Source organism: Lepisma saccharinum, chromosome 16 (genome assembly GCF_977018435.1).
Source record: "Lepisma saccharinum chromosome 16, izLepSacc3.1, whole genome shotgun sequence".
Taxonomy (NCBI): domain Eukaryota; kingdom Metazoa; phylum Arthropoda; class Insecta; order Zygentoma; family Lepismatidae; genus Lepisma; species Lepisma saccharinum.
Window position 1 is genome coordinate 57,230,357 of NC_139244.1, and position 22,663 is coordinate 57,253,019.

Consider the following 22,663-nt stretch of genomic DNA (forward strand, 5'->3'; position numbering starts at 1 on the left):
TAATATAATATTCCAGTTTTTTTAATTGTATTAAAATGAAAGTGCTGTTTCATCCAAATATACACCGGGGTGTGGAAAATGAAAATTTAGACAGTTTTGTCCAAATCAACTATTTCTATAATTAACAGCTTTTGAAACACTAAAATCTTGTCCACTTGACGCAGCCACATTGAATCACAGTTTATTCAAAGGCATTGATATTTTGATCAATGAGCACGCAGCGTCATGTGAATGATCTGTCTGCTCAACGAGCAAAGATCTTGCTGAGCGAGCATCGCTCAGATACTTGAAGGGCCCCTGATCATCTCTCAGCAGTGGGAGGAATTTGAATTCCTTAACAGTTTATGCTTTCAACTATCACATTCGATAAAACCAGATAAGCACTAGTTTCAAAGCACGGCGTACTCACCCGCAGCTGACACTCTCCGGCCAGGTCGCTAAACATCCGCTCGCTCTCATTGTGGTGAGTCTTGTCCAGGTAGAAGATTCCCGTAGCATAACGGCCGAACGGCGGCAGGGAGACGTTCTGCTTGTCTCTGCAAAGACAATTAAAATTAATTAGCAATACGTATCTTTCGATAGCCAGGATGTTGGTATGCTGTAGTTTATATTGTACAATCATCTAGATATTTTATACGATTTAGGCTACTGCATGGTTTGAATAACTACTCGCTCGAATACATAAAAAAACAGAACTGAAAATTATATCAAATATTTTAAGGATTCTTCTCTAAATCTTCAAATAATGCGTCTTTGATATCTACTTTTATGGACTTCTTCTCAACTGTATTGAGAAATCTGACTTCAAGCATCTTATGCATATTGGACAAAAAAAAAACTACTTTCGATATATCTTGAATGTTTATATGATAGCAAGTCCTCCTGTTAATCAGGCATGTAGTCGAGGGTTGACCTTACTCGTTAGTGTATACCTTCTGCTACAATGCGTATACTATTTACTTTCGTTTCGTTTATATATACTTATGTAATTTGGCCATTACTCACTGATCTTTTTACGGTTACATCAGTGATCGAATTGGGCCGGTATGACCCGGTATGGCATGCCGGTAGTAAATTAAGATGGCGAAGAGCATACCGGTAGTAATTTTTTTTAAATTGGTACCTATTTATTGGAGTTGAACGCCAACAAACTCGCTCTCAGATATATATATATATATATATATATATATATATATATATATATATATATACACACACACACACATATCATGCACGATTGCCGATCATACGTCATGAGAAACGCAACAATAGCGCTGGGAATGTGCAAAAAAGTTCTAAACTGAACAAAATATAAGAATCACTCTTCAAATCCGGCATCACTCACCTCCCCATTCAACCCCTACCTCCGGAATGTAATATACCCCCCAGAAGATCACAAAGAATCCACCTTCGACAAACTCAACAACAGGACATCCCTCCTTAGGACTAAGATCACCAAGAGGATAATGAAGCAGAACCTCCCACAGGAACATCAAGAAGGAGACACTAATACAGAAGACAGTGATACGCCAAAACGAAAAAAGGTTACGCCTCCACGGAGATAGGCAAAGGATAACACTGCAAGGACTCGACCTAGGAACCAACCGAATTTAACCCAGATTCTTCTTTTTCGTTTCTTTCTTAAATTGTAATCTTACACCCCCTTCTTTATTCTCGTTACTAAACACACTGCAAACTTCTCTCACTGATTCTTGACAATTCTCTATATTTCCACTACCGAACGTACTAATGTACCCGATACTTCCCAGGAAATCCCTCCCTACTTCTTCCCTTCCTGATGATGTCCCGGGTACCAACCGTCGTACCGATGTTCATCCCAGTCCGACCAACTCTTGCTGGTCTCCCGCAAGTCTCCTTGCATCAGGTACCACTCGTTCTTTCATATCTCTTCGTACTATTAATACGTACATCTCAAAGCCAATAATACTCTCACTATCTCAAACATAACATACTAGAACATAGACCCTGCTTAACATTCATAGAATCGTGTTAATGTCCATTCCTCATCTCATCCATCAACACTAATGCACACGACACACAATAAAACTTATCCTAAGAAAACATTACCCACCCAATTACACACTTATGTAATTTCGTATCTGTGATCATAAATAATATTAATGTTAAACACTAACACTTATTTACTTCCTACTATTTCTAACCTTTATCTTAATCTTCTTACCTTGTAGAATGATGTGAAACCAACTTTGTTCAGGAAAACCGAACAAATTTGGTTCTTCACACTGGGACATTCTTGCCAATGTCACAGTGAATTATTGTAATTAAAAAAATAATGGAAATCAAGGATGAATCAAAGAAAAGCGGGGGAATCCGTAAAAAATTCACGGAACTGACGCCCTGGGTTAATTTTCAGGTACCAGGGCATAAGCACATACCTCTGAAAGTAGCTTGACTACTTTTATCCGTATACATAAAAAAAATAATAATCGTTCTATGTAACCATATCTTGTATACTGTTTAGGAAATAAAATTCTTTGTAATTCATGGCGAAGAGCATACCGGTAGTAATTGTTTTTAAATTGGTACCTATTTATTGGAGTTGTTGAACGCCAACAAACTCCTCTCAGATATATATATATATATATATATATATATATATATATATATATATATATATACATATCATGCACGATTGCCGATCATACGTCATGAGAAACGCAACAATAGCGCTGGGAATGTGCAAAAAAGTTCTAAACTGAACAAAATATAAGAATCATTTAACATTCTAAATCAAAAAGACTTAAAATCAACCAGTAACGTGTTTAGAATTGTATATAATATTACCAAGAAAGGACGGCCATTTACAGATTTACCACATGACATAACGTGCAATAAATTAAACAATGTACCAATCACAGCACAGTTATCATGTATGTTAATTTTAAGACTGATTTTTGTGGTATTAGGTATTTCTGCAGTAGTGATTCGGTAAATGTCTAATATATTATTAGTTATTACAATTTGTGATGATAAAGATAGAATGAGAATCGATGTATTATTTAAGACATCACACACAAAAGGATTGTATCAAAAGACAGGCCCGTGCATACGAGCACACCGGCAGTAATTTATTTCCAATTCGGCCACTGGGTTAAATATTACTGCGCATACCCTGTGAAAATCTTGGGGACTACAGCACTGCTGTTAATGCAATAATTGATTGCCTCTCCCTTGGCCCGTCTGTGTAGAAAGCTTGAACAAGATCAATTATGAATATTTATGGAATTACAACAGCTAACAAGTGAAACCATGTGGGTAGAAAGAAAATCGAAAAGTCTTGGCTCCTATTGTTTTTTCAGCCGAAATATTAGTATGATTGAGAAATCAGAATATACATTCAATGCAATAGGTGTTTCTTTGAACGACCCAGCGTTAACTCTCGGCTGCTCCGCGGCACGGCGCTGCTGTCAGTTTGCAAAGATGGCTGTAGCACTCAACACGACCACGTCGTATGAGCAGCAAGGTGTTATTCGTTCTCTATGGAGCAATGGACGAATGCCCATGAAGATCCATAGGAAAATGCAGCCGACGTATGGAACAAGTGTCTCGCTTTGAGAAGTGTGCGGTTGTGGTGCTGTGAGTTCAAAAATGGCCGAGAAGACGTTCATGACAATGAGCGGTCGGTGCGTCCTCGCTCACAACGCAAAGCATTGCTCACAGTCTTCTGGGATCGCCGGGGACACTCCTGCTTGATTTCATGCAACAAGGTGATACCATCAACGTTGACAGCTATTGCGGCACTCTCACGACTGCGAGCTGCCATCAGGAAAAAAAAGCCAATGCGTTATCGATGTGGACAATGTGGTCAGCCTCCACGATAACGTCAAGCCTCATGTGACAAACAGGACCATCGACAGAGTTCAGTCATTCGAATGGAAGATTCTAGAGCATGCACCGTATAGTGCTATGACAACCAGTTTTTGTCACCTACTTTTTTTTTATTATTCTATATCCTAGGTTTTCATTATTTTATATTTTTCTGGAACCTTCGTATCCTCTTGAAGCTTCGGTAGAAAAACACCACGTTTCTGAACCTTTTGTGTTTCTCTGCCTTTGTCGACTTTTCCCCCTTTCGGTCGTAGGAGCTCGGAACTAACAATGACTGTGATAAATCTTTCACTGTTTTTAAGCGACTTTTGTGCATTTGGCGACAGGAAAGTCCACGCGGGAGGCCAATTACTGGAGGAACATGTTACGTACCGGATGAGGGTAGAACTATTCTTTTCACCCCATTCTAACGCAACACGTGTGCTTGAAGAAGCTGGACCAAGCAAAAAAAGGGACGCTTGACCACCAACGTCGTAACTTCAGATTTCCGCGCCTAAAAGTCACTCTGTTAGATTTCGAAATTTCAAGTTGTCTTTAAATAGTGGCAGAACGAACAAACAGTCTACAGTCTAGCGCCAGTTTTCGAACCGACAACACCTCTGCGACAGTCGGAGTAAAGATTCGGGACTTTGTCTTTTTCTACCGCGCCGTGTATTTTATCCTGCGTGAGTGAGTGACAGTGACTAGTTGTACGAATACGCAGTGTTAATTAGTGACCTGTGCACTGGATTCGCGTTATTCGTTTTGTGACGAGGAACATTAATACCACTATGGCGGGCTAATCACAAGAGAAGGGGGCCTTGGGTCTTCCTAGCCTGCATGAAGCCGACAACGCAGCAGATCATCGCTCAGCGTCGCGACGTCACACCACTAAAACGCCGCCACAAGCGCCACAAAAGCCACAAACGCCACATCGCCACAAATGACGCCCACAGCCCGATTAGAAGCCATGGAATGATACCGCCGAAAGCCGCCAGTCGAATCAGCATTCCTGAGTACTTCGACGCCGACGCCCGACGAGAATTCTACGGAGAGAGAAAGAGAGAGAGAGAGAGAGAGAGAAATGGGAAGATGAAGCGACACCAGCCCACACTTAGATCTACCGTCTAGAAGAGAAGATTGAGATAATGAAGCGACACCTACTGCGTCTTGAGACGATGCCGACGTCCCGCGCAAGATTAGCAGTGAGAATCCACGAATACCCCCGGTAAAGAAACTTCGCCCGTTTTCGCCGTCTCCCAGAAAGAGAGAGAGAGACGATGCGAAGCAATGAATCGCTCCATCCCGAGGCAAACAAGATGGCAGAGAGACAGTTTTTCCCTCATCTATGATCGCCGTGATGTCGAAGCGTAGAAGGAAGGTGTGTCCGAGAAGATTGCGAAGTGCCGCTACAAAGAAGTAGCGTGGGGAAGTGTTAGTGTCGCAAGGAGGACCGCGGATTGACGTCACGCCGCCGTTTAGAGGAGTACGGTAAACGTCGCTGGAACGTATAGAACGCCGAGATGGTATAGTATACTACTGTTAATTTTCTATATGTGTGAGTGATCATCTACCCAAGACTCCAAAGATCGGCCGTCGGACGAAAAGATACCAGTATTTAAAGTTAAAAGTCGCAAAGGTATTGATTAAATTACTTGCCAACCTCATCTAAATTTCACGACAATTGCTAATTCGGAAGATATATTCACAGCATACTGTTGTTTTTCCACGCTCTGCGCCGAACTGTTGAGTAATAATTTTTATTTATGTCACCTTATATGCTTTACTCGGTAAATATTTGATTAAAACTGCATAAATCGTGTATCTCTTGGAGAGATCACCTCTCGAGTTTGCTAAGTGAGGAAGTAAATTAACTTCGTGCTATTTTTAATATACAGGGTGATTACAAATGATTCATCGGGTTTTGGATGAATGTATTGCACAAAGTATTACATAAAAAATAGTGAATGATACATTGTATGAAAATGCACATTTTCAAGTTTCTTACACATCATTAGAAATGTTCTGTGCGCTCTCCTTGTGTTACACGACAAACATCTATGCGGTAGTAAAGTTCGACCCATACACGTTCGAGCATGTCCCTGTCAATGTTCACCATCGCAGCAGTGATACGATCCTGGAGTTCAGGCAATGTTGTCGGCGAAAGTGGTACGTAAACATTGTCTTTCACGTATCCCCAAAGAAAAAAATCACAAACTTTAAGGTCAGGAGACCTTGGGGGCCACCTGAAGAGTGCCAAATCATCCTGAGAACAGCGCCCTATCTACCGGTTTGGAAGTTCCTCGTTGAGATGGCGACGCACTTCTCTATGCCAATGAGGCGGAGCTCCGTCTTGTTGGAATATGAAGTTGGGGATATCAGCTATCAGTTGAGGAAACAACCAGTCTTGCAACATGTGTAGGTACATTGTACCCGTCACAGTTTTCCCAGGGAAAAAGTAGGGCCCGTACACTTTGCTACGTGAAACAGCACAGAAGATATTCACCTTTGGAGAATCTCTTTCAATCTCCTCTGTAACATGGAGATTTGCCGTGTCCTATATGCGGACGTTGTGACGATTCACGTGACCGTTTACGTGGAACGTTGCCTCATCACTGAACACGAGTTCGGGGGGTAAATTCGTCATCTTCCATTGCTTCCTGGAAAAGTTCGCAAAAGTTGCGTCTGATGGTGCGGTCGCTTGCCCGTAAACGGTGCAGCAGCTGTATGCGATATGGTTTCTGATGTAATTGCTTGCGCAGAATCTTCCACACAAAGTTGGCTGAGGAATGCCCAGTTCGCGACTTGCACGACGTCTAGATTTCTTTGGGGTACAAAGGAATGCCTCTCGGACACACTTCACTGTTTCAACTGCTACACCTGGTCGTCCGGAGCTTTTTCCTTTACAGAGGCAACCTGTGTCCTTGAACTGTCGATACCACCGCAGAATGCTTTGGTGGGTTGGTGGCTGTATGCTGTACTGTCTTCGAAACGCACGCTGCACGGTAGTGACGGATTCAGTCTTCTCATATTGCAACACACAAAATGCTTTCTGTTGATTAGTCGCCATTTTGCAAACTGTTATCACCCTGCCGCCTGGTGCATCACAATGAAACCTGCATTGACATAAACAAAACTTTAAAATATGCTCTTTTCATTGGTTATTAGTACAAACGGGTGGACATTATATATTTGAAGCTATAATACGTCAAAACCCGATTAATCATTTGTAATCACCCTGTATGTTCATATGTTCAGTGTCTTCATTTTTTTCATTCTGTAAACATGTATGCCTTGCAGTTGATATCTAAGTTGCACGAGTTGCGTGCCATGCCTAATGTTATTGAAGTTCCGAGGCGCATTAGTGATAATTCTACAACAATTATTTAAATGTTTTAATAAATTGCAAAAATATAATAGTTTACGTATCATGCCCGTTGGCAGAATGTAATTAGTATCTTTAATTCTAAGCACATTAACGTTTGCGGGTGCAGTTTAATATTCATAAGAAAAACTCAATATTGCATGGTGTCTAAAAAAAGGGCCAATGTATTTATCTTAATGTAATCTTTCCCCTGCGGTATGAGAGAGTGTGTGAATGCTGAGTGATAGCGAGGGGTTGTGTAATAGGTATTTTTTTGTGTGTTATATAATATACATTTTTGTTATCTATGTTTGACTATGATTTGTGTTTATACAAATAGTATACTAATCCTCATAACTATTGGTATTAATATTTTGTACAACGTTAAGTCAGCAAAGCATTTCCGCTGGCTAACATCAATTATTATTATTCAACGTCACTTATGCACGAGTCGGCTATTCGTCGGGGGTAAAAACCGATCCGGTCACACGTACTCTGGAATCAAACCGTTTAGCTCGAGCTTGGCCACGGCATCTAGGAAGGTGACTTTGCGGTCTCCCGGACTAAGCCTCGCCAAAACACCGGCAGCTCAGAACTTGCGTTAAAGTGCAGACCTTGACTCCAGTGATGTCCACGTGTTCGGTCCACTGAAGAAGTTCCTGGCAGGACAGAGGTTCATTTGCGTCGACGAAGCGAAGACCGCTGTCCGACGGTGGTTACACGATCAACCGCCCAAATTCTACAACTGCAGCATCTCCATACTAGTGGTGCGATGGGACAAATACCTGAACCGCTGTGGTGACTATATGGAAAAATAGTGCAAGGTACATAGAACAATTCCTATATTTTGATTTCCCTGCATGTTTATTATTTCGGCTGAAAAAAATTGAGGCAAAGACTTTTCGATTTGTCCTTGACTTGTGGCCCGATCGTAATGAAATTTAAATATAGTGCAGGTTGAAAGGTTTTAAATACAATTCTTAATTTTCAGATATTTTATTTTTTTACATCGACCAAAACAAAGTTCTTATCAAGTTTGTGAAACAACTTTTCCTTAGTATTCGGTAGTCCTACAAATACGATCTTGGTCTCGTTTTGAACCTATTTGCAACTGTTTTAAAAACCCATTATCATTGTCAGTCCACATTGTGAAATCGATTTTGTACAGATTTTTATTCAACGGATTAAAATGTGTGTTGAACGTGGCAACACCGCACGTGCTGTCGCTACTTCGATATCCGTTAAACCGTAGAAACTGCGGGCTGTCAATGCGAGCGGTCTACAGGTTAATTTTTAATTGGGAACCAAACTAGAGTACGTATTCATATTTTTTATCCGCTAGTAGGAATGTACTTCGAAACTTCATTCATTAATATTGTGTAAATGCTACAGGGTGGCTATGAAGTTGAGAATCAATAACGGTATTGTTTTCTGATTACAGTGGAGCTACAGCATTGACCAAAGACAAGCGAATGCGGATAATTCTTCTTTGTGGACGAGAGGGATGGACGCAGAGGGAAGTGATGACAGAGTTCAGCAGGAGTTTTCCGGAGATGTCGATAAGCCATGGTGCAGTTGGATCATATACTGGAAAGAATGACCACTGCTCTGGATCCTCGCGTTTTAAAGAGAGTTCAAGGAAACATGTTGAAACGTTTGAGAAAATGTTTCCAGACAGTTGACGGACATGTGTAGCATGCTTTAATGAATTCTGCTGTTCATCAGTTCTCTCGTTGGTTCTGGACTTTATGGTCACCCTGTATCTCTCGTTGGTTCCAGACTTTATGGTCACCCTGTATCTCTCGGTGGTTCCAGACTCTGTGGTCACCCTGTATCTATTGTTGGTTCCAGACTTTCTAGTTGCCCTGTATCTATCGTTGGTTCCAGACTTTCTAGTCACCCTGTATCTATCGTTGGCTCCAGACTTTATAGTCACCCTGTATCTATCGTTGGTTCCAGACTTTCTAGTCACCCTGTATCTATCGTTGGTTCCAGACTTTCTAGTCACCCTGTATCTATCGTTGGTTCCAGACTTTCTAGTCACCCTGTATCTATCGTTGGTTCCAGACTTTCTAGTCACCCTGTATCTATCGTTGGTTCCAGACTTTCTAGTCACCCTGTATCTATCGTTGGTTCCAGACTTTCTAGTCACCCTGTATCTATCGTTGGTTCCAGACTTTCTAGTCACCCTGTATCTATCGTTGGTTCCAGACTTTCTAGTCACCCTGTATCTATCGTTGGTTACAGAATTTATAGTCACCCTGTATCTATCGTTGGTTCCAGAATTTCTAGTCACCCTGTATCTATCGTTGGTTCCAGAATTTCTAGTCATCCTGTATCTATCGTTGGTTCCAGACTTTATAGTCACCCTGTATCTATCGTTGGTTCCAGACTTTCTAGTCACCCTGTATCTATCGTTGGTTCCAAACTTTATAGTCACCTGTATCTATCGTTGGTTCCAACCTTTATAGTCACCTGTATCTACCGTTGGTTCCAGACTTTATAGTCACCTGTATCTACCGTTGGTTCCAGACTTTATAGTCACCCTGTATAAGTGTGGAAATGCATGCATTGTTACATAACCCCAAGACATAAACAAAACGTTACTGTTAAGGAGAAACGTGTTCAATGAAAACACTTCATTTCGAACTGAAGCATTAAAGGCGTGAATAAATATCATAAGTGTTTTCCTTGTTATTATCAGCAAGGTTTGGCTCACGGAAGAAACATTCATTACTTAAGCGTGTTTTCCTCGCAGCCCATTCTCTTCAGCTTGTGAGCAAATATTTGTCTTTCCAGTTGATTGTTTGGGAAACACTCTTCTATCCCTTTATCTCAACTTGTTCACTTTCATTCTCTCTCATTGAGTTATCAGGGTGGGCGAAAAACAATTGTTTCCTTTCACATGAAGCAGCTGATACTGCATTGTTATCAGTTAGATTATTAAAGGTGCAAGTTCATGGCACAAAGGTGCGTCCAGGAATTTTCTTAGTGAAGATTTCAACTGATGAAAAAAAGCAGGAAATGAATAGGAAAATAAAGTGAAACAATTACACTGACTTATTTTCTTCAGGAAACTGAAGACCAAAGGAGAGGGGCCCTGGCGTACTCAGGATTTATTTTTTCGGAGGGGGCTGGAATTCTAAAGGTGGATATCACATAGCTGCGTTCCAGGCGACCGTCATGCGCTATAAATGTTTCACAATTAGAATTTTTAACTTTCGTCTGAAAGGTTGTTCAAAGACAAAAAAAATTAATGGGGGTCCTTTTAAGGTAAGGTTTGAGTTACTACATTGGTTTTTCATTTGAAAATTTTAATTTTTCTCAAAATTTCTGGAGGGGCTGTAGCCACATCAGCCCCCTCCCCTTCTGCGTACGCCAGTAGCGAGGTGGAAGTTTCTGGCTCCATTAACTCCATTTGTACATCGATGTACGAGAAAAGAAGGCTCACATGAGATAAATGGAAGAAAACATTATGCTTTCCATATTCGCAGTTCCTTTTGGGGATGTTGATACGTATATAGCACGGTGGGAAATCCTTAGGAAGTGGTGGGACGAGGAAGATGCGCCGCCACTTCGGTGGCCAAGTGTGTTGAGTGATCGACTCATAGTCTAATAAACGAAGGTGGAACTAAGCATGGATCAGCGTTAACAGATGACAAAATTTAAAAAATAGGACTTTTTAGATTTTACAGAAGTGTTATACAACTCTCTTATGGCACAGCTAGAAAATATAATTTGTACAACTAAACTCTTACATTACAGATTACGAAAATATTAATGCAGTGTTTCAGGCCAACGCCTATTTTATAATTTGCAATCGAATTTATATATGTAGTCTTTCATTTATTTACCTTTTATTTAAACATACGATATTTCAAAATTATTTTTTAAAAAAACACACAAACTAGATTGAATTCTTGTGTTGGGTGTAATTATTCTCACAATTTTAATTCTTAAACTTACACTTAAACCTCGGCAGAGTCGCATATGCTTTGAAACCAAACTGCGGCCCGGCGACAACAGTAAAAACGCTTTCTTTGTTGGAAGAAAAGTATCTTGTCTTTGCACTTGCAACTGAGAGAGTTAGTTGTATTTCCTTACTTTGAAAATTGAATACGGAAACAAATAAAAAGAGGACATTTCCGCATTTTCCTAAACTCCCGGCCGAACCATTTTTAGGATCCGAAAAAAGAGGACATGCCCGGGTAAAAGAGGCGTCTGATAACCCTAGCATGGATGTTCCTTTGCAAGTGTTCTTACGCCAATACAATATAATCATTTGTCCTCATTGTTGCAATTAGATAAAAGGGGCTGAAAAGCAGCACGAAATAAACACACACACACAGATTACATATGAAATAACAAGAACAAATAGTGTGCAAACTAGAAATTTGAATCACAAACCAAAACCTTTGAGAGTTACACAACGCATTGGCACCTTGCACACCATGCAAAAATCTACCTTGCCACTGTTTCACTGTCCTTAACAATCGGTAGATTCAAATCAAACCATCTATAATATTTAGTGGATCCTACTTATGCTCTTGGATGCACGAGTGAAATTTCAATGTGCTTCTTTTAGGGTGATCATCCCCGATGGCGTAATCATAATCACCGTGTAATCAAAGGGTCCTTGTTTCGATACCTGATGGAGGCAGACATTGCTTCGGATCCCGCTTCCAACTGGATCCAGTCCCGATTAGCCTATCAGTGCATAAAGTGGACTTAGAACAAAAACTTTAACTTATTTTAGGGTTACACTTCATACTGTCTTACTACAAACACCAAATTGTAAGGTTTTGCTAACATCATGTGATTGCTTAACTCAAATTGTTTAATATAGTTGTAGAATCCTCTTAAGACTCGTCTTCGGTCTTGAGTTACAGATTTATTACCCGATATAAGATGTGGGTTTTCCATCTACCTTTCATTCACCTAAATCCACTTCTGATCACAATAAAAAAAAAGTCGGGCACGGTGATTTTGCAAACCGGAAAATGATTTTGTCTTTCAACCTAGATAAGATCACAAGATATGAAGTATCTTTCTACTTAATATGTGTTATAGTAAATAATGTTGATGTCATCTGGTACCAATATAACATTTTACAATTCTGCAACAATTGAGAATATATCTGGAATATTTTATTTATAGTGATAAGGAAGACGCAAGGCTTAATTGTGTTGTTAAATACAAGTAATTGTTGTTATTGTTCACAGTGTTTTCCACAAAAGCTATTCTAATGCCCACCTTGTTCTCGAAGTCTCAACAGGGATGTTATCGAGACGCGGTCTTGTATCGAATTGTAAAAATTTGTCTCGTTCTCGCCTGGATGTCGTCTCGTTCCAGTTTTCAGCAAACTACAGTGTGTTTCAAAAGTCGCGCAACCCAAACTTTGTTCGCATATAACATGAAAACCGTACGGGATATTTACACCGGGTTTCCCGCATTATTAAGCCTCATCCATTGAGATATTTCTCAATGCTAAACGTATCAGTTTAGTCCATACAGGAAAATCTAGGAATTAATCGAATCTAGGACAATTGCAATGAAGACAAAATTACGGACAAGTGCGATTATTTTGACGGTAAAGGTAACTTTACAAATAAATGATTGATTGATTGATTGGTTTGCTTTATTTTTACTTCGCTTTTTGTGTCACTTTTGGCTAATTTGCGAAGATGGGGATGAGTGATGATATGATGAAATTGATGAATGGACACTCGCAAACATCCATATCCTTGCCCAGGCCGGGATTCGACCCTGGGACCCGTGGCATCGTAGCGAGATGTGCTAACCACTCCACCACGGGGACAGGCTTTTACAAATTAATGGTGGGGGAATTGCGACGATCAGGATGACTAACCCAGGTGCACCTCACCTAACCTTACCTAAAAGTGGTTGTAATGCAAGTACGTTTACAAGCTATTTTGTGGCCTCCCCGACGGCGCAGTGGTAAGGTTGTCTCCTTGTAATCAAGGAGTTTCCGGGTTCGATACCCGGTGAAGGCACATGTGGTTCGAATCCCACTTTAAACTGTAGGTCCAGTCCCGATTAGCCTTATTGTGCCCATAAAGTGGATTTTAAAATCACCAAGTCTCAAGCTTGGAAAAAGTGTGAGAGGAATCAGTGTTCTATTCGAAAATATCAATATTTCACATAATTCTCTTGTAAGAGGTATTGTACGGGGTGTGTACTATCACCCTTTAATTTGATAGAAGATTTAAAATGTCATCGCAATTGTTCACCCGCCCTTTCCCTTTATGTTCATCGCAATTGTCCGGCTACCGAATTAATCAATGCCAGAAGTCAGCGTTAACATTTTTCCAGAATGCTATTTTTGAGTGAGAAACAATCATAAATTATCGAAGGGCCATAATTACACGTCTGATGACTGTTGCAATGTTAATCTGTTATTTGCGAGCAATATGGATTGGTTTGGTACTGGCGATTATATGGTTAACAGAAAAAGTGACATTTTATGGACATAACTGGCAACACTAGCGGGTCGAAATTTTATCAATAAAAATCGGAATTTAGGCTCTAGTCACAACGATCAGAATTTTTAAGTCGATCGCGAGCTCATATTTACATCCAGAAAAAAAACATACGAAGAGAAGTCAAAAATTATATGCATTTTCACCATAACTTTTTTTTAGGTTGGTCACACTGATTTCAGCACATTGCCAGTGGAGCAGCCATGTTTACACTGTAACAAATGAGAGAAAAATAAAGGTATTAAGATAAAACCTCGGTCACGTAACCACAAAGAGTACCACCTTTAAGCACGCAAGCGCTGAAGGCTGTGTCGCCAACCTAAAGAAACTTATGTTGAAAGTGCGGATAATTTTTGACTTACCCTAGTATATTTACCTAAATATTTGAACCCTATTTACGAGTTCCGAGTTTCAACTATGTCGATAGTGATTCTTTACGTTGTTACAGAGGGTCTCGTGATGTGGAATATGCACAAATTGTAATGATAGGAACTGGTCTAGAATCCCTACGCCCTGCCACTGACGGAACCAAAAGGAAGCAGTGCGCCTCCTTTGCAAGCAGGTAAATAAATAAATGAACCGCTCTTTTAGCACAAATGCGAATTTTCCTTGCACGAAATGTGACTGCCACGAGAAAATAAACTTACACCCGCTCTGCTTCCCCACTCATATTTTCTGGCGCCATCTAGCGCCTAAAGGCACAGGCAACAGAAAAGTTAATTCCGAGACCTGAACCGCAGACTTGGCGACCTTCATACCTCTGGACTATTCCCATTTTTCATACGAAGACCTTGGGAAGATAAATGGATAGACATATTCTTAATACGTAAATGCTATAAATACTCTTCCTTCTTGCTCATGTTTATCCCCATAAAAAGCACGATACATGAAACAACATGGAAGGTTTTATTGTACCGAGTTTTCAGAAGAAAGCTTTTAAGTTTCTAATTGGATAGGGGGAAGTTTATGCAGTATGATTTACTACAAGAATCAAATTAGCTTCAGAATTTTACAAGGTGCACATTATGAGCATTCTAAACCTGTTATATATAGCTATTACAGATGAATCTAACTGGAAAATTAATAACATATTACATGAATCCGAACATAATACAAGTATCACCTTCTTTAGTATTCAACTTTGACATTGGTTTGCTTAAACTTTGTTTGCCATTTGAAAATTTTACTAGTCGTCCCTCCCACAAGTTTCCTGCTCACATCATGTCCGTCTCTTCTTTCTCCTTTTCCTTGATTTCCGTGCCTTCGTATTTACAGAAGGGGGAAGGTGGAATTTGTTTATACTATGTTGTTCTAACCAGGGTGCGAAATCATTGGAAACTGGTTGGGGGGAGAAAGTTCTTCATCTTCAAAATCCCTCCCCCATAAACATATGAGTATATTGTACGATATACTATTAATTACGTAAATGAAATTAATTTGATACTTTTATACATATCAGATATTGCAAAGCAGCTAATTTCTTTACTAACTGGTTAAAGATATTAAATAAATTATGAAATAGTTCAAGTGGTTTCATTATGTGTAAGTTTTTGTTTAGTTTGTGCTTTCGGGCCCAAATCAATTAGATTTCATAGTTATTATTTTTTTGCATTCTTGTTTTACTTTTATCGTGCGTATTGATGTAGATTTGTTAATGATCTCTTGAGAGAGAATGCATTCAATAATACCAACTATACTAATTTGTGTGTCTTTTCGACATTATTCTTAGTACAGTATATTTGAAATTAAAAGTAATTGCTTATCTTTTGTTTGTTATAACAAAAACTCTCCCCGGATTTTTTTGGTGGGGGGATTTTTGAGGCGAAGATTGTTGGGGGGGGAATCCCCCCAGGATTTCGCACCCTGGTTCTAACTTTGTTGCGTTGCTCCATTAGTTCTTATATCCCGTTAATGTATTATTTCGTCTATAGCTCTTGCAGTTCATTTCATTCATTCCACCTTCGGCCTGCCAATCTGGCTGTTCTCTTGTGTTATTCCTTGAATTGCACTTTCCATTATTCCTTTATGTCTTAGGATATGGTCTAACAATCCTGATCATCTCTTGATGATCGATTTTGCCACGCCTCAAAACATCTACGTTTGATAGATACTCTGACTATCTTCAACATTCTCCTACAGAACGACATTTTGAAGGCTCCAATTTTTTTTTTTTTTAATTTTTTTTTTCAGCCTCAGCCACTGACCATGGGATCACCAGAATAATAGCGAAAGGATTTAAGCGCGAAACCAAAATTGAAAACGGGAATAAGCGCGAAAGGAAGAACCGCGAAAGAGTTCAAGCACGAAAGTGAAATTTTCGAGGTTAATTCGTTTCGCGCTTAATCTTTTCAATCTTATTCCTTCGCTCTTGTTCCGATCGCGCTTACTCTATTTCGCTGTAATTCCTCTCGCGCTTATTTCCGTGTTCAAGTTTGATTTCGAAATTAATCAGTTTCGCTGTAATTCCTTTCGCGCTTATTCCGTTCGAGCTTAATCAGTTTCGCGTTTAAACCATTCGAGCTTGTTCCGTTTCGCGTTTAATGTTGTGTTACGTTTCGCGCTTAGTCCGTTTCGCACATAATCTCTTTCGCGCTTATTCCACCATCCCTTCCGTGGTTCGCATCCATACAGTGCTGTGCTGAAGAAAATGCCTTCCTTCCAGCCTGGTTAGTAATTATTTCTTCCGGTAAAAGTTTTCTATGCCTGTGTTAGTCTACGAAGTTTACTCGGGCTACCAGCCAGGCTAATTCGACGTTCTTATAGCGTCCAACGTTCAATTAACTTGGCTGGTAACCCGAGAACACTTGTTGGAATCACATCGCCAGGAAAGCTACAATTCCGACTGTGTTATTCTATTTTGACGGTACCGAGACAGCGTTGTAAAATTTCAGGCTAGACCGAGATCAAACTCTTCGAGACTTGTAGTGGCGAGACCGAAGCGAGACAAATCTAGACGAGACCGAGACTTAGGGTCCAATATTCTCGGTCGCGTTCTATACTTTGGTATGATTCTTCAAAAACGTACCTGAAATCAAAGTTACATTATGCAACTTCTTCAAACGTACCAACTCCATACCTAATTATTTTGTTTGTAGCAGTTGGAAGGTCATTTCATAGTGGTTACTGTGAGCCTGTGATGTATTGTTGCATGTAGTCGGGATAAAACTAGGCGTCAAAAACAAAAACGTTATCAATAAAAGTTGTGGGTCTTAATGACCTCTATGCACTGTTAAACGGTGTGCAGTGACAGACTGTATTTATTAATAGGCCTATTATTATTTATTAAATAAATTATGCCACAGAACATTGTTCTATTGAGACATACATACTTTTTGCGCATTACATACATTTGTCTACTACATAAATTGTTTTACTAATTACTATATAGACGACCCCCTCACTCCTTTCTTCAGGGCTCTCTTGAATGAATGCAGTGACATACCGTTTATATCAAGCCCTTGGACATTTTCCAAATAGGAGATAGCTTTACATGGTTTGTTCTAGATTTTGGCACATGAAACAATTCTGGTTTCGGTCTAGTTCTCATTTGAGGTACACGATATTGTAATGCAGATACTAGCCCCATACAGTCTATTTTGTTATTTATAATTTTAAACAGCATGCTCATCAAATTTGGATTTAACCTTTCTTTCATTTTTGCAATTTTATTCTAGTAGACAATAATTTAAAGGCAAACCTACATATATCAAATTTCGAATATAAATATCATAAAGATTTACCAGCTTTACGTAATGTCGATACTAATGTAATTATTTCAGGAGCGGAAGTAAAGTTTCTAAAGTGCGATACAAGCTCAGAATATGGAGTGAATGTAGGGTACACTTTGTCTTCTTTGCACCTTAGATACCTCAAGAATTTGGTCTTAATCATACTATATAGTATTTAGAGACGAGATGAGGTCACGACTTGTCCTTCGAGAACCAGACATTTGCAACTACAGACGAGACAAACACATCCAAGTCTCTTCTCGACTATATCCTACTTGCCTGCATCTTTCATAATTAGTTATTGTGCTCCTAAGATAGCAAAATTCCTCCACTTCATCGATTCTATTCTGTTCCATCTATTGCGTTTGCTCTTAGGAGCTGATGTTTTCTGCTGCGTACCATTATCTTTGTTTTCTTCATATTTATTTTTATCACATAACCACTCTGGAGAACTTAAATTTCATTCGTTACTTTATGGCGACCTACCTCACTTACTTAAATATGCTGATGACACAGCACTCCTGAACGATGTAAGTAAGATAAACGGATATAATGAAGAAAGAGAACTCTTCCAAAAATATCCATAAGTCTGGATCAAATTTATTGAAGACTGTATATGTTACATATAAACTGAATATTTTGTTATTTTTTTTCGTTCAATATTAGAATGTTATTACATCCAACCGAAATACTACGTTTCTACGCTTTTAGTTCACAATATTTATATGAAACGTCAAGGTTATATTCCCGGTAATTAATAAATTACGTATGTGTTATGGATGGATGTGTGTTCCATTCCTACAGTTGTATATGCTCACTTTATCATCTTACGTATATAAATATATGGGTCGTTCGGAAATGAAAGTGTGGGGCGTTACCCCCACACCCCCTATACGCCTTCATGGCGTGGTGCTATGCACAGGGGAACACTTTACTTTTATTTTCTTTTTACTTTTGTTCGGAAATGAATTGGACTGGCAACACTGCATTGTTGCAAATAACATCTGTCAAGCGAACTTTGTTTTGTTTAAAGGTCGGATATAGTTCTACATTCCACCACAAGATGGGTCTGCTAGCGCCACTACCAGAGAGAATTGCTGACTCATAAACGTGAACGGGTGTGAGTGAATACGTGGACAAGCTATGAAATGGAAGGTGATTCTCGTAGTCAGAGGTGGACTACGTGGTTCCTGTTTAAAGAGGGTGTTTCGGCATCCGGAATTTATCGCCGACTTGTGGCCGTTTGTGGTGGGTCAGCGACTTCACGGAGTACAGTGTTTCAGTGGGTTTAAAATTTCAAAAGGGGAAACGAAAGTGTGGAGAAAGGCGTCAGCACTGGTCGCCCAAGGTCAACGCGTACCCCATCAGCAATCCAAAGTGTTTGCAACTTGATTGTGGGAGATCGACGTGTAACAATGGAACAACTGCAACGTGAAACTGGTTTTGGGCTAGCAACTCTGCATGCAATCATTTATGAGGATCTGCAAATGAGGAAAATTTGTGCTCAGTGGGTGCCTCGTGATCTGACGGATCAGCAGAAACAACAGCGGGTGGACATGTGCAGAGAATTCTTGCGCCGTTACAACCAAGACAGAGAACATTTTTTCGATAGACTGGTGACTGGCGACGAATCTTGGTTCCTCTTCGAAACTCCAGAGGAAAAAAGGCAATCCATGGAATGGGAACACACTGCAAGTCCACGCTCCTAAAAACCTCGACCGACTCTCACTCCCAAGAAGCAAATGGGATGAAGATGGAATTTTGCTGGTGGACTGGCTTCCCACTACCCAAACTGTAAACAGCGACAGCTACTGTGAAACTCTACGAAAGCTGCGACGCAGAATTCAGCAGAGGTGGCAAGGTGGCAAGGAAAATGGGCTTTTGGGGTGATTCTTCAGCATGACAATGCGAAGCCGCATACGAGCCGCCACACACAGGAGGCATTGGCAACAATAGGATTTACGGTACTCTCACATCCTGCGTATTCACCGGATTTAGCCCCCTCAGATTATGCACTGTTCGACAAAATGAAGGACGTATTGCGTGGTCGACACTTTCAATCTAATGAAGAACTCCAGACCGCTGTCCGTGAATGGTGCAACTCTACTCCAAGAGAGTGGCTCTCTGAAGTCATCAGGAAACTTCCCGATAAATGAGAGCGGTGCATTCAGTCAGGGGGAGATTACTGGTAATGTAGATCTTTGTATTGCAGGTAAAATATACCAAATGTGGATTATATAAAGCTTGTCCAATTCATTTCCGAACGCCCTTAAATGTTTGTGTGTGGGTGTGTGTGTGTGTGTATAACTTTATGTACTCGTATATTGTTGTATGTTCATCATTTGAATAGAAAACTGTAAGCTTTCCTGTAATTGGAGACATTTTCTCTGTTTGAGGCAAATAAATAAATATCTGAAGTTTTTCAAACTCGAAGTATAAGTTGTCACATAAGTCTGTAACCAGACTGAAACACGTGTCTGAATATTTAGGTCTTTGGCATTTAAAATTTGGATGACTGATAGCCATAGGCGTGCCACGGGGGGACAAGAGGCAGCAGTTGTCCCCCGTAATACTTAGAAATTTTGTGTAGAGGAATCTTATCACCTTTATTAAACAATACTGTGTTCTTACAGAAAAAAAGTATTTTCAAGCTCACAAAAGTTTCATGCAACTGCGGAGGGTGTGAGAGTGCATTATTTCCTTTATAATTGAACTATCCCACTTCGTTGTCTAGCAATGTTTTTGTTATTAATTTATTCGTTAGTTGTGTTACCTCTATGTGCCTGCAGAATAAATTGGCCATACATTAGAAATGAGTATTATGTGTAGTTGTTTTGAATCTGCTGTACGAAACCATGTTTATATGTAAATTAGTCTCTGAACCACAGAGATGGGAAATAAAGGGAGCAGAGAAGGTTGATGCCACTAAAGTTGGGATTCTACTAATACAGTTATTTTCGATGGGTTCGGACACACACTACATACGCCCCTGTTCCGTAACCATCAATACAATAAAACAGTGAGATGGATTGTGTTTTTTTCTTTCGCCTACTGAACTTTCATGGCTTTTGCCCCTCTTATCATAGGGTCTGCGCACGCCTATGCTGATAGCCATGATACACACACCGTTGAACACAGTTCATCGCATGACCACTGCTCATGAACTACACTAAATATTCAGAAACGTATTTAACTCGGGTGATGAGACACCCCCCCTAACACCCCCCCCCAAGCAGAAAAGTGGAACACCCCCCTGTAGGGGGTGTAAGAATGGATTTTTATATCAGCAATAGAATAACAATACTCCAACATAAAGGAACCATTTGTAGCTCTACCAGAAGTGTAGTCCAATGGACCTGGAGGGTGGAATGTTCAGCATGGTCATTTCCTGGAAACACCAGCTTCCTTGACAAGGCTTTGGAAGGAACACTGCCATCTGGAAAATATCAAACTGACATCTCGCCCTCCTTCCAGGGAGACATACCGCACACAGTGTTGACAGTTCAGCGTTTGAATACCTAAATAAATATTTCTTAAATACGTTACAGATTTGTAAATTGAACCCCTGAGTGAATGAAATTTACATTTTGTTGCATTTTCCTTTCGATTCGTTCATGTGAAAAATGTACGATAAAAGTAAGGGAAGATATTCAAAGATACAGGTTTGACTTCTTGTAGTGAATTGTGTTACTATGGTTAGCAACACTATTTTCTGTAACCTGGGCGAGATGGATGATTTTGGAGTGGTAGAGAAGAGAACTGTCAAATGCCTTAGGCCTTAGGTCAGAATCTCAGTGTAGCATCTCAGTTCGTGTGTTGTCGTTCTGCTTAGTGTAACTGTCTGAAACTTTATTGCAAAAGTGGTTGAAGAAGATACGGGATTTTGACAAAGAGAATGAAATCAGACAGAAAGAAACCGAAAGGGGTGAGTAGAGAAGCAGTGACACTATATGTACGTATAATTTCTCCCAACGGATATTCATAAAGTCCCGGGTTCGATCCCCGGCCGGTTCAAATACGGGAACTTTTCTAACGTTGGAAGAGGCCCCGGCGCCCACCCAGCGTCGAATAACATGGGTACCTGGGGGAAACCCTGGGGGGTAAAGGCGGTCAGGGGCGTGATGCTGATCACATCACCCCCACTCACGATCGGATCAAGGAAGTGTGGGGCGTTACCCCCACACCCCTATACGCCTTCATGGCGTGGTGCTAAGCACAGGGGAGCACTTTACCTTTTTTTACCAATATAAAATTTACTGACAGAGTATTCGATATAAAACGGCAAATATTTCATGAAGAACCGAAGTGATTCATTCACGTCTATAGTTGATGTATGTGACCATTTTTGTAGCTCTAAGAGTTCTTACCTCTGTAAAAAAAAAAAAACTATATATTAGAAAGAGAGTTGTAAAAAAGGGGGGGTTCGCACGAGGTGGTTGCCTGGGAGCTAAGGACAAATGGGGTGTCGAGCAAGCAAAACAGATAAAAATAGAAAAGCGTTAATGTCGTGGTGACCTGTGAAATTACTGGCATCATATTAAATTAAAGTTATTGTCAGTTTGCAAAGATATAGCTTTAGTAAAAATTGTCTTCCTCTTTATATGTAGGCTAGTCGGTTCCCTGACATAATGACATATTTAATTTTTTGCAACTTTTAAGAGGAAGCAAATGAAGTATAAGGAATTAAACATAAAAATAAATTTAATTTACATTAAGTCCCAAATTTATATCTAACCATAGGCGCACCAGTGGGGGCACGACGGCGCTTGCCACTCACTACCTGCTGGAAAACGTAGAGATAAAAATTTTGTTTGGTTCATTGTGCTCTTTGTGCTGGAAAGTGAAATAAATGCTATTCAATTTTTAAATAATTGAAAATAAAACATTCCTTCAATTTAGAAGTGAAAATTCCTTGCCTTCCCTTTGCAGCTAACATGCCATACGTTTATTTGCACATGTTTTTTAGTTTTCTTTTAAGGCAGAGATACACATGACTCCTAATTCCCTAGAGTCTCTCGTCCAGTATTTGAAAGATAAACTCTGAACAGCGTGAAGAGTATTTTCCAAAGTTTTGTAAGGGTATAGGACTTCAATATGAAATTCCTTGACCGATTTCGTTCAAAAGCAATACCAAGCATATATGAACTTGCATCCCAACTTCCCACTATATTTTAAAGTCTTCATAACCATGCTCTAAATATATACGTAGTTTCATTACTTTA

The 22,663-nt window shown here is 39.9% G+C and overlaps 1 protein-coding gene across 1 annotated transcript in view; it reads right to left on the bottom strand.

Annotated features, from left to right (window-relative positions):
- LOC146000493 (uncharacterized) overlaps positions 1-22,663 on the bottom strand; it is a 288,360-nt gene that overhangs the window by 149,341 nt on the left and 116,356 nt on the right. Inside the window, exon 4 of the mRNA XM_083138216.1 lies at positions 410-536. Coding sequence (XP_082994342.1) covers positions 410-536 — 127 coding nt within the window. The remainder of the gene's footprint in view (positions 1-409; positions 537-22,663) is intronic.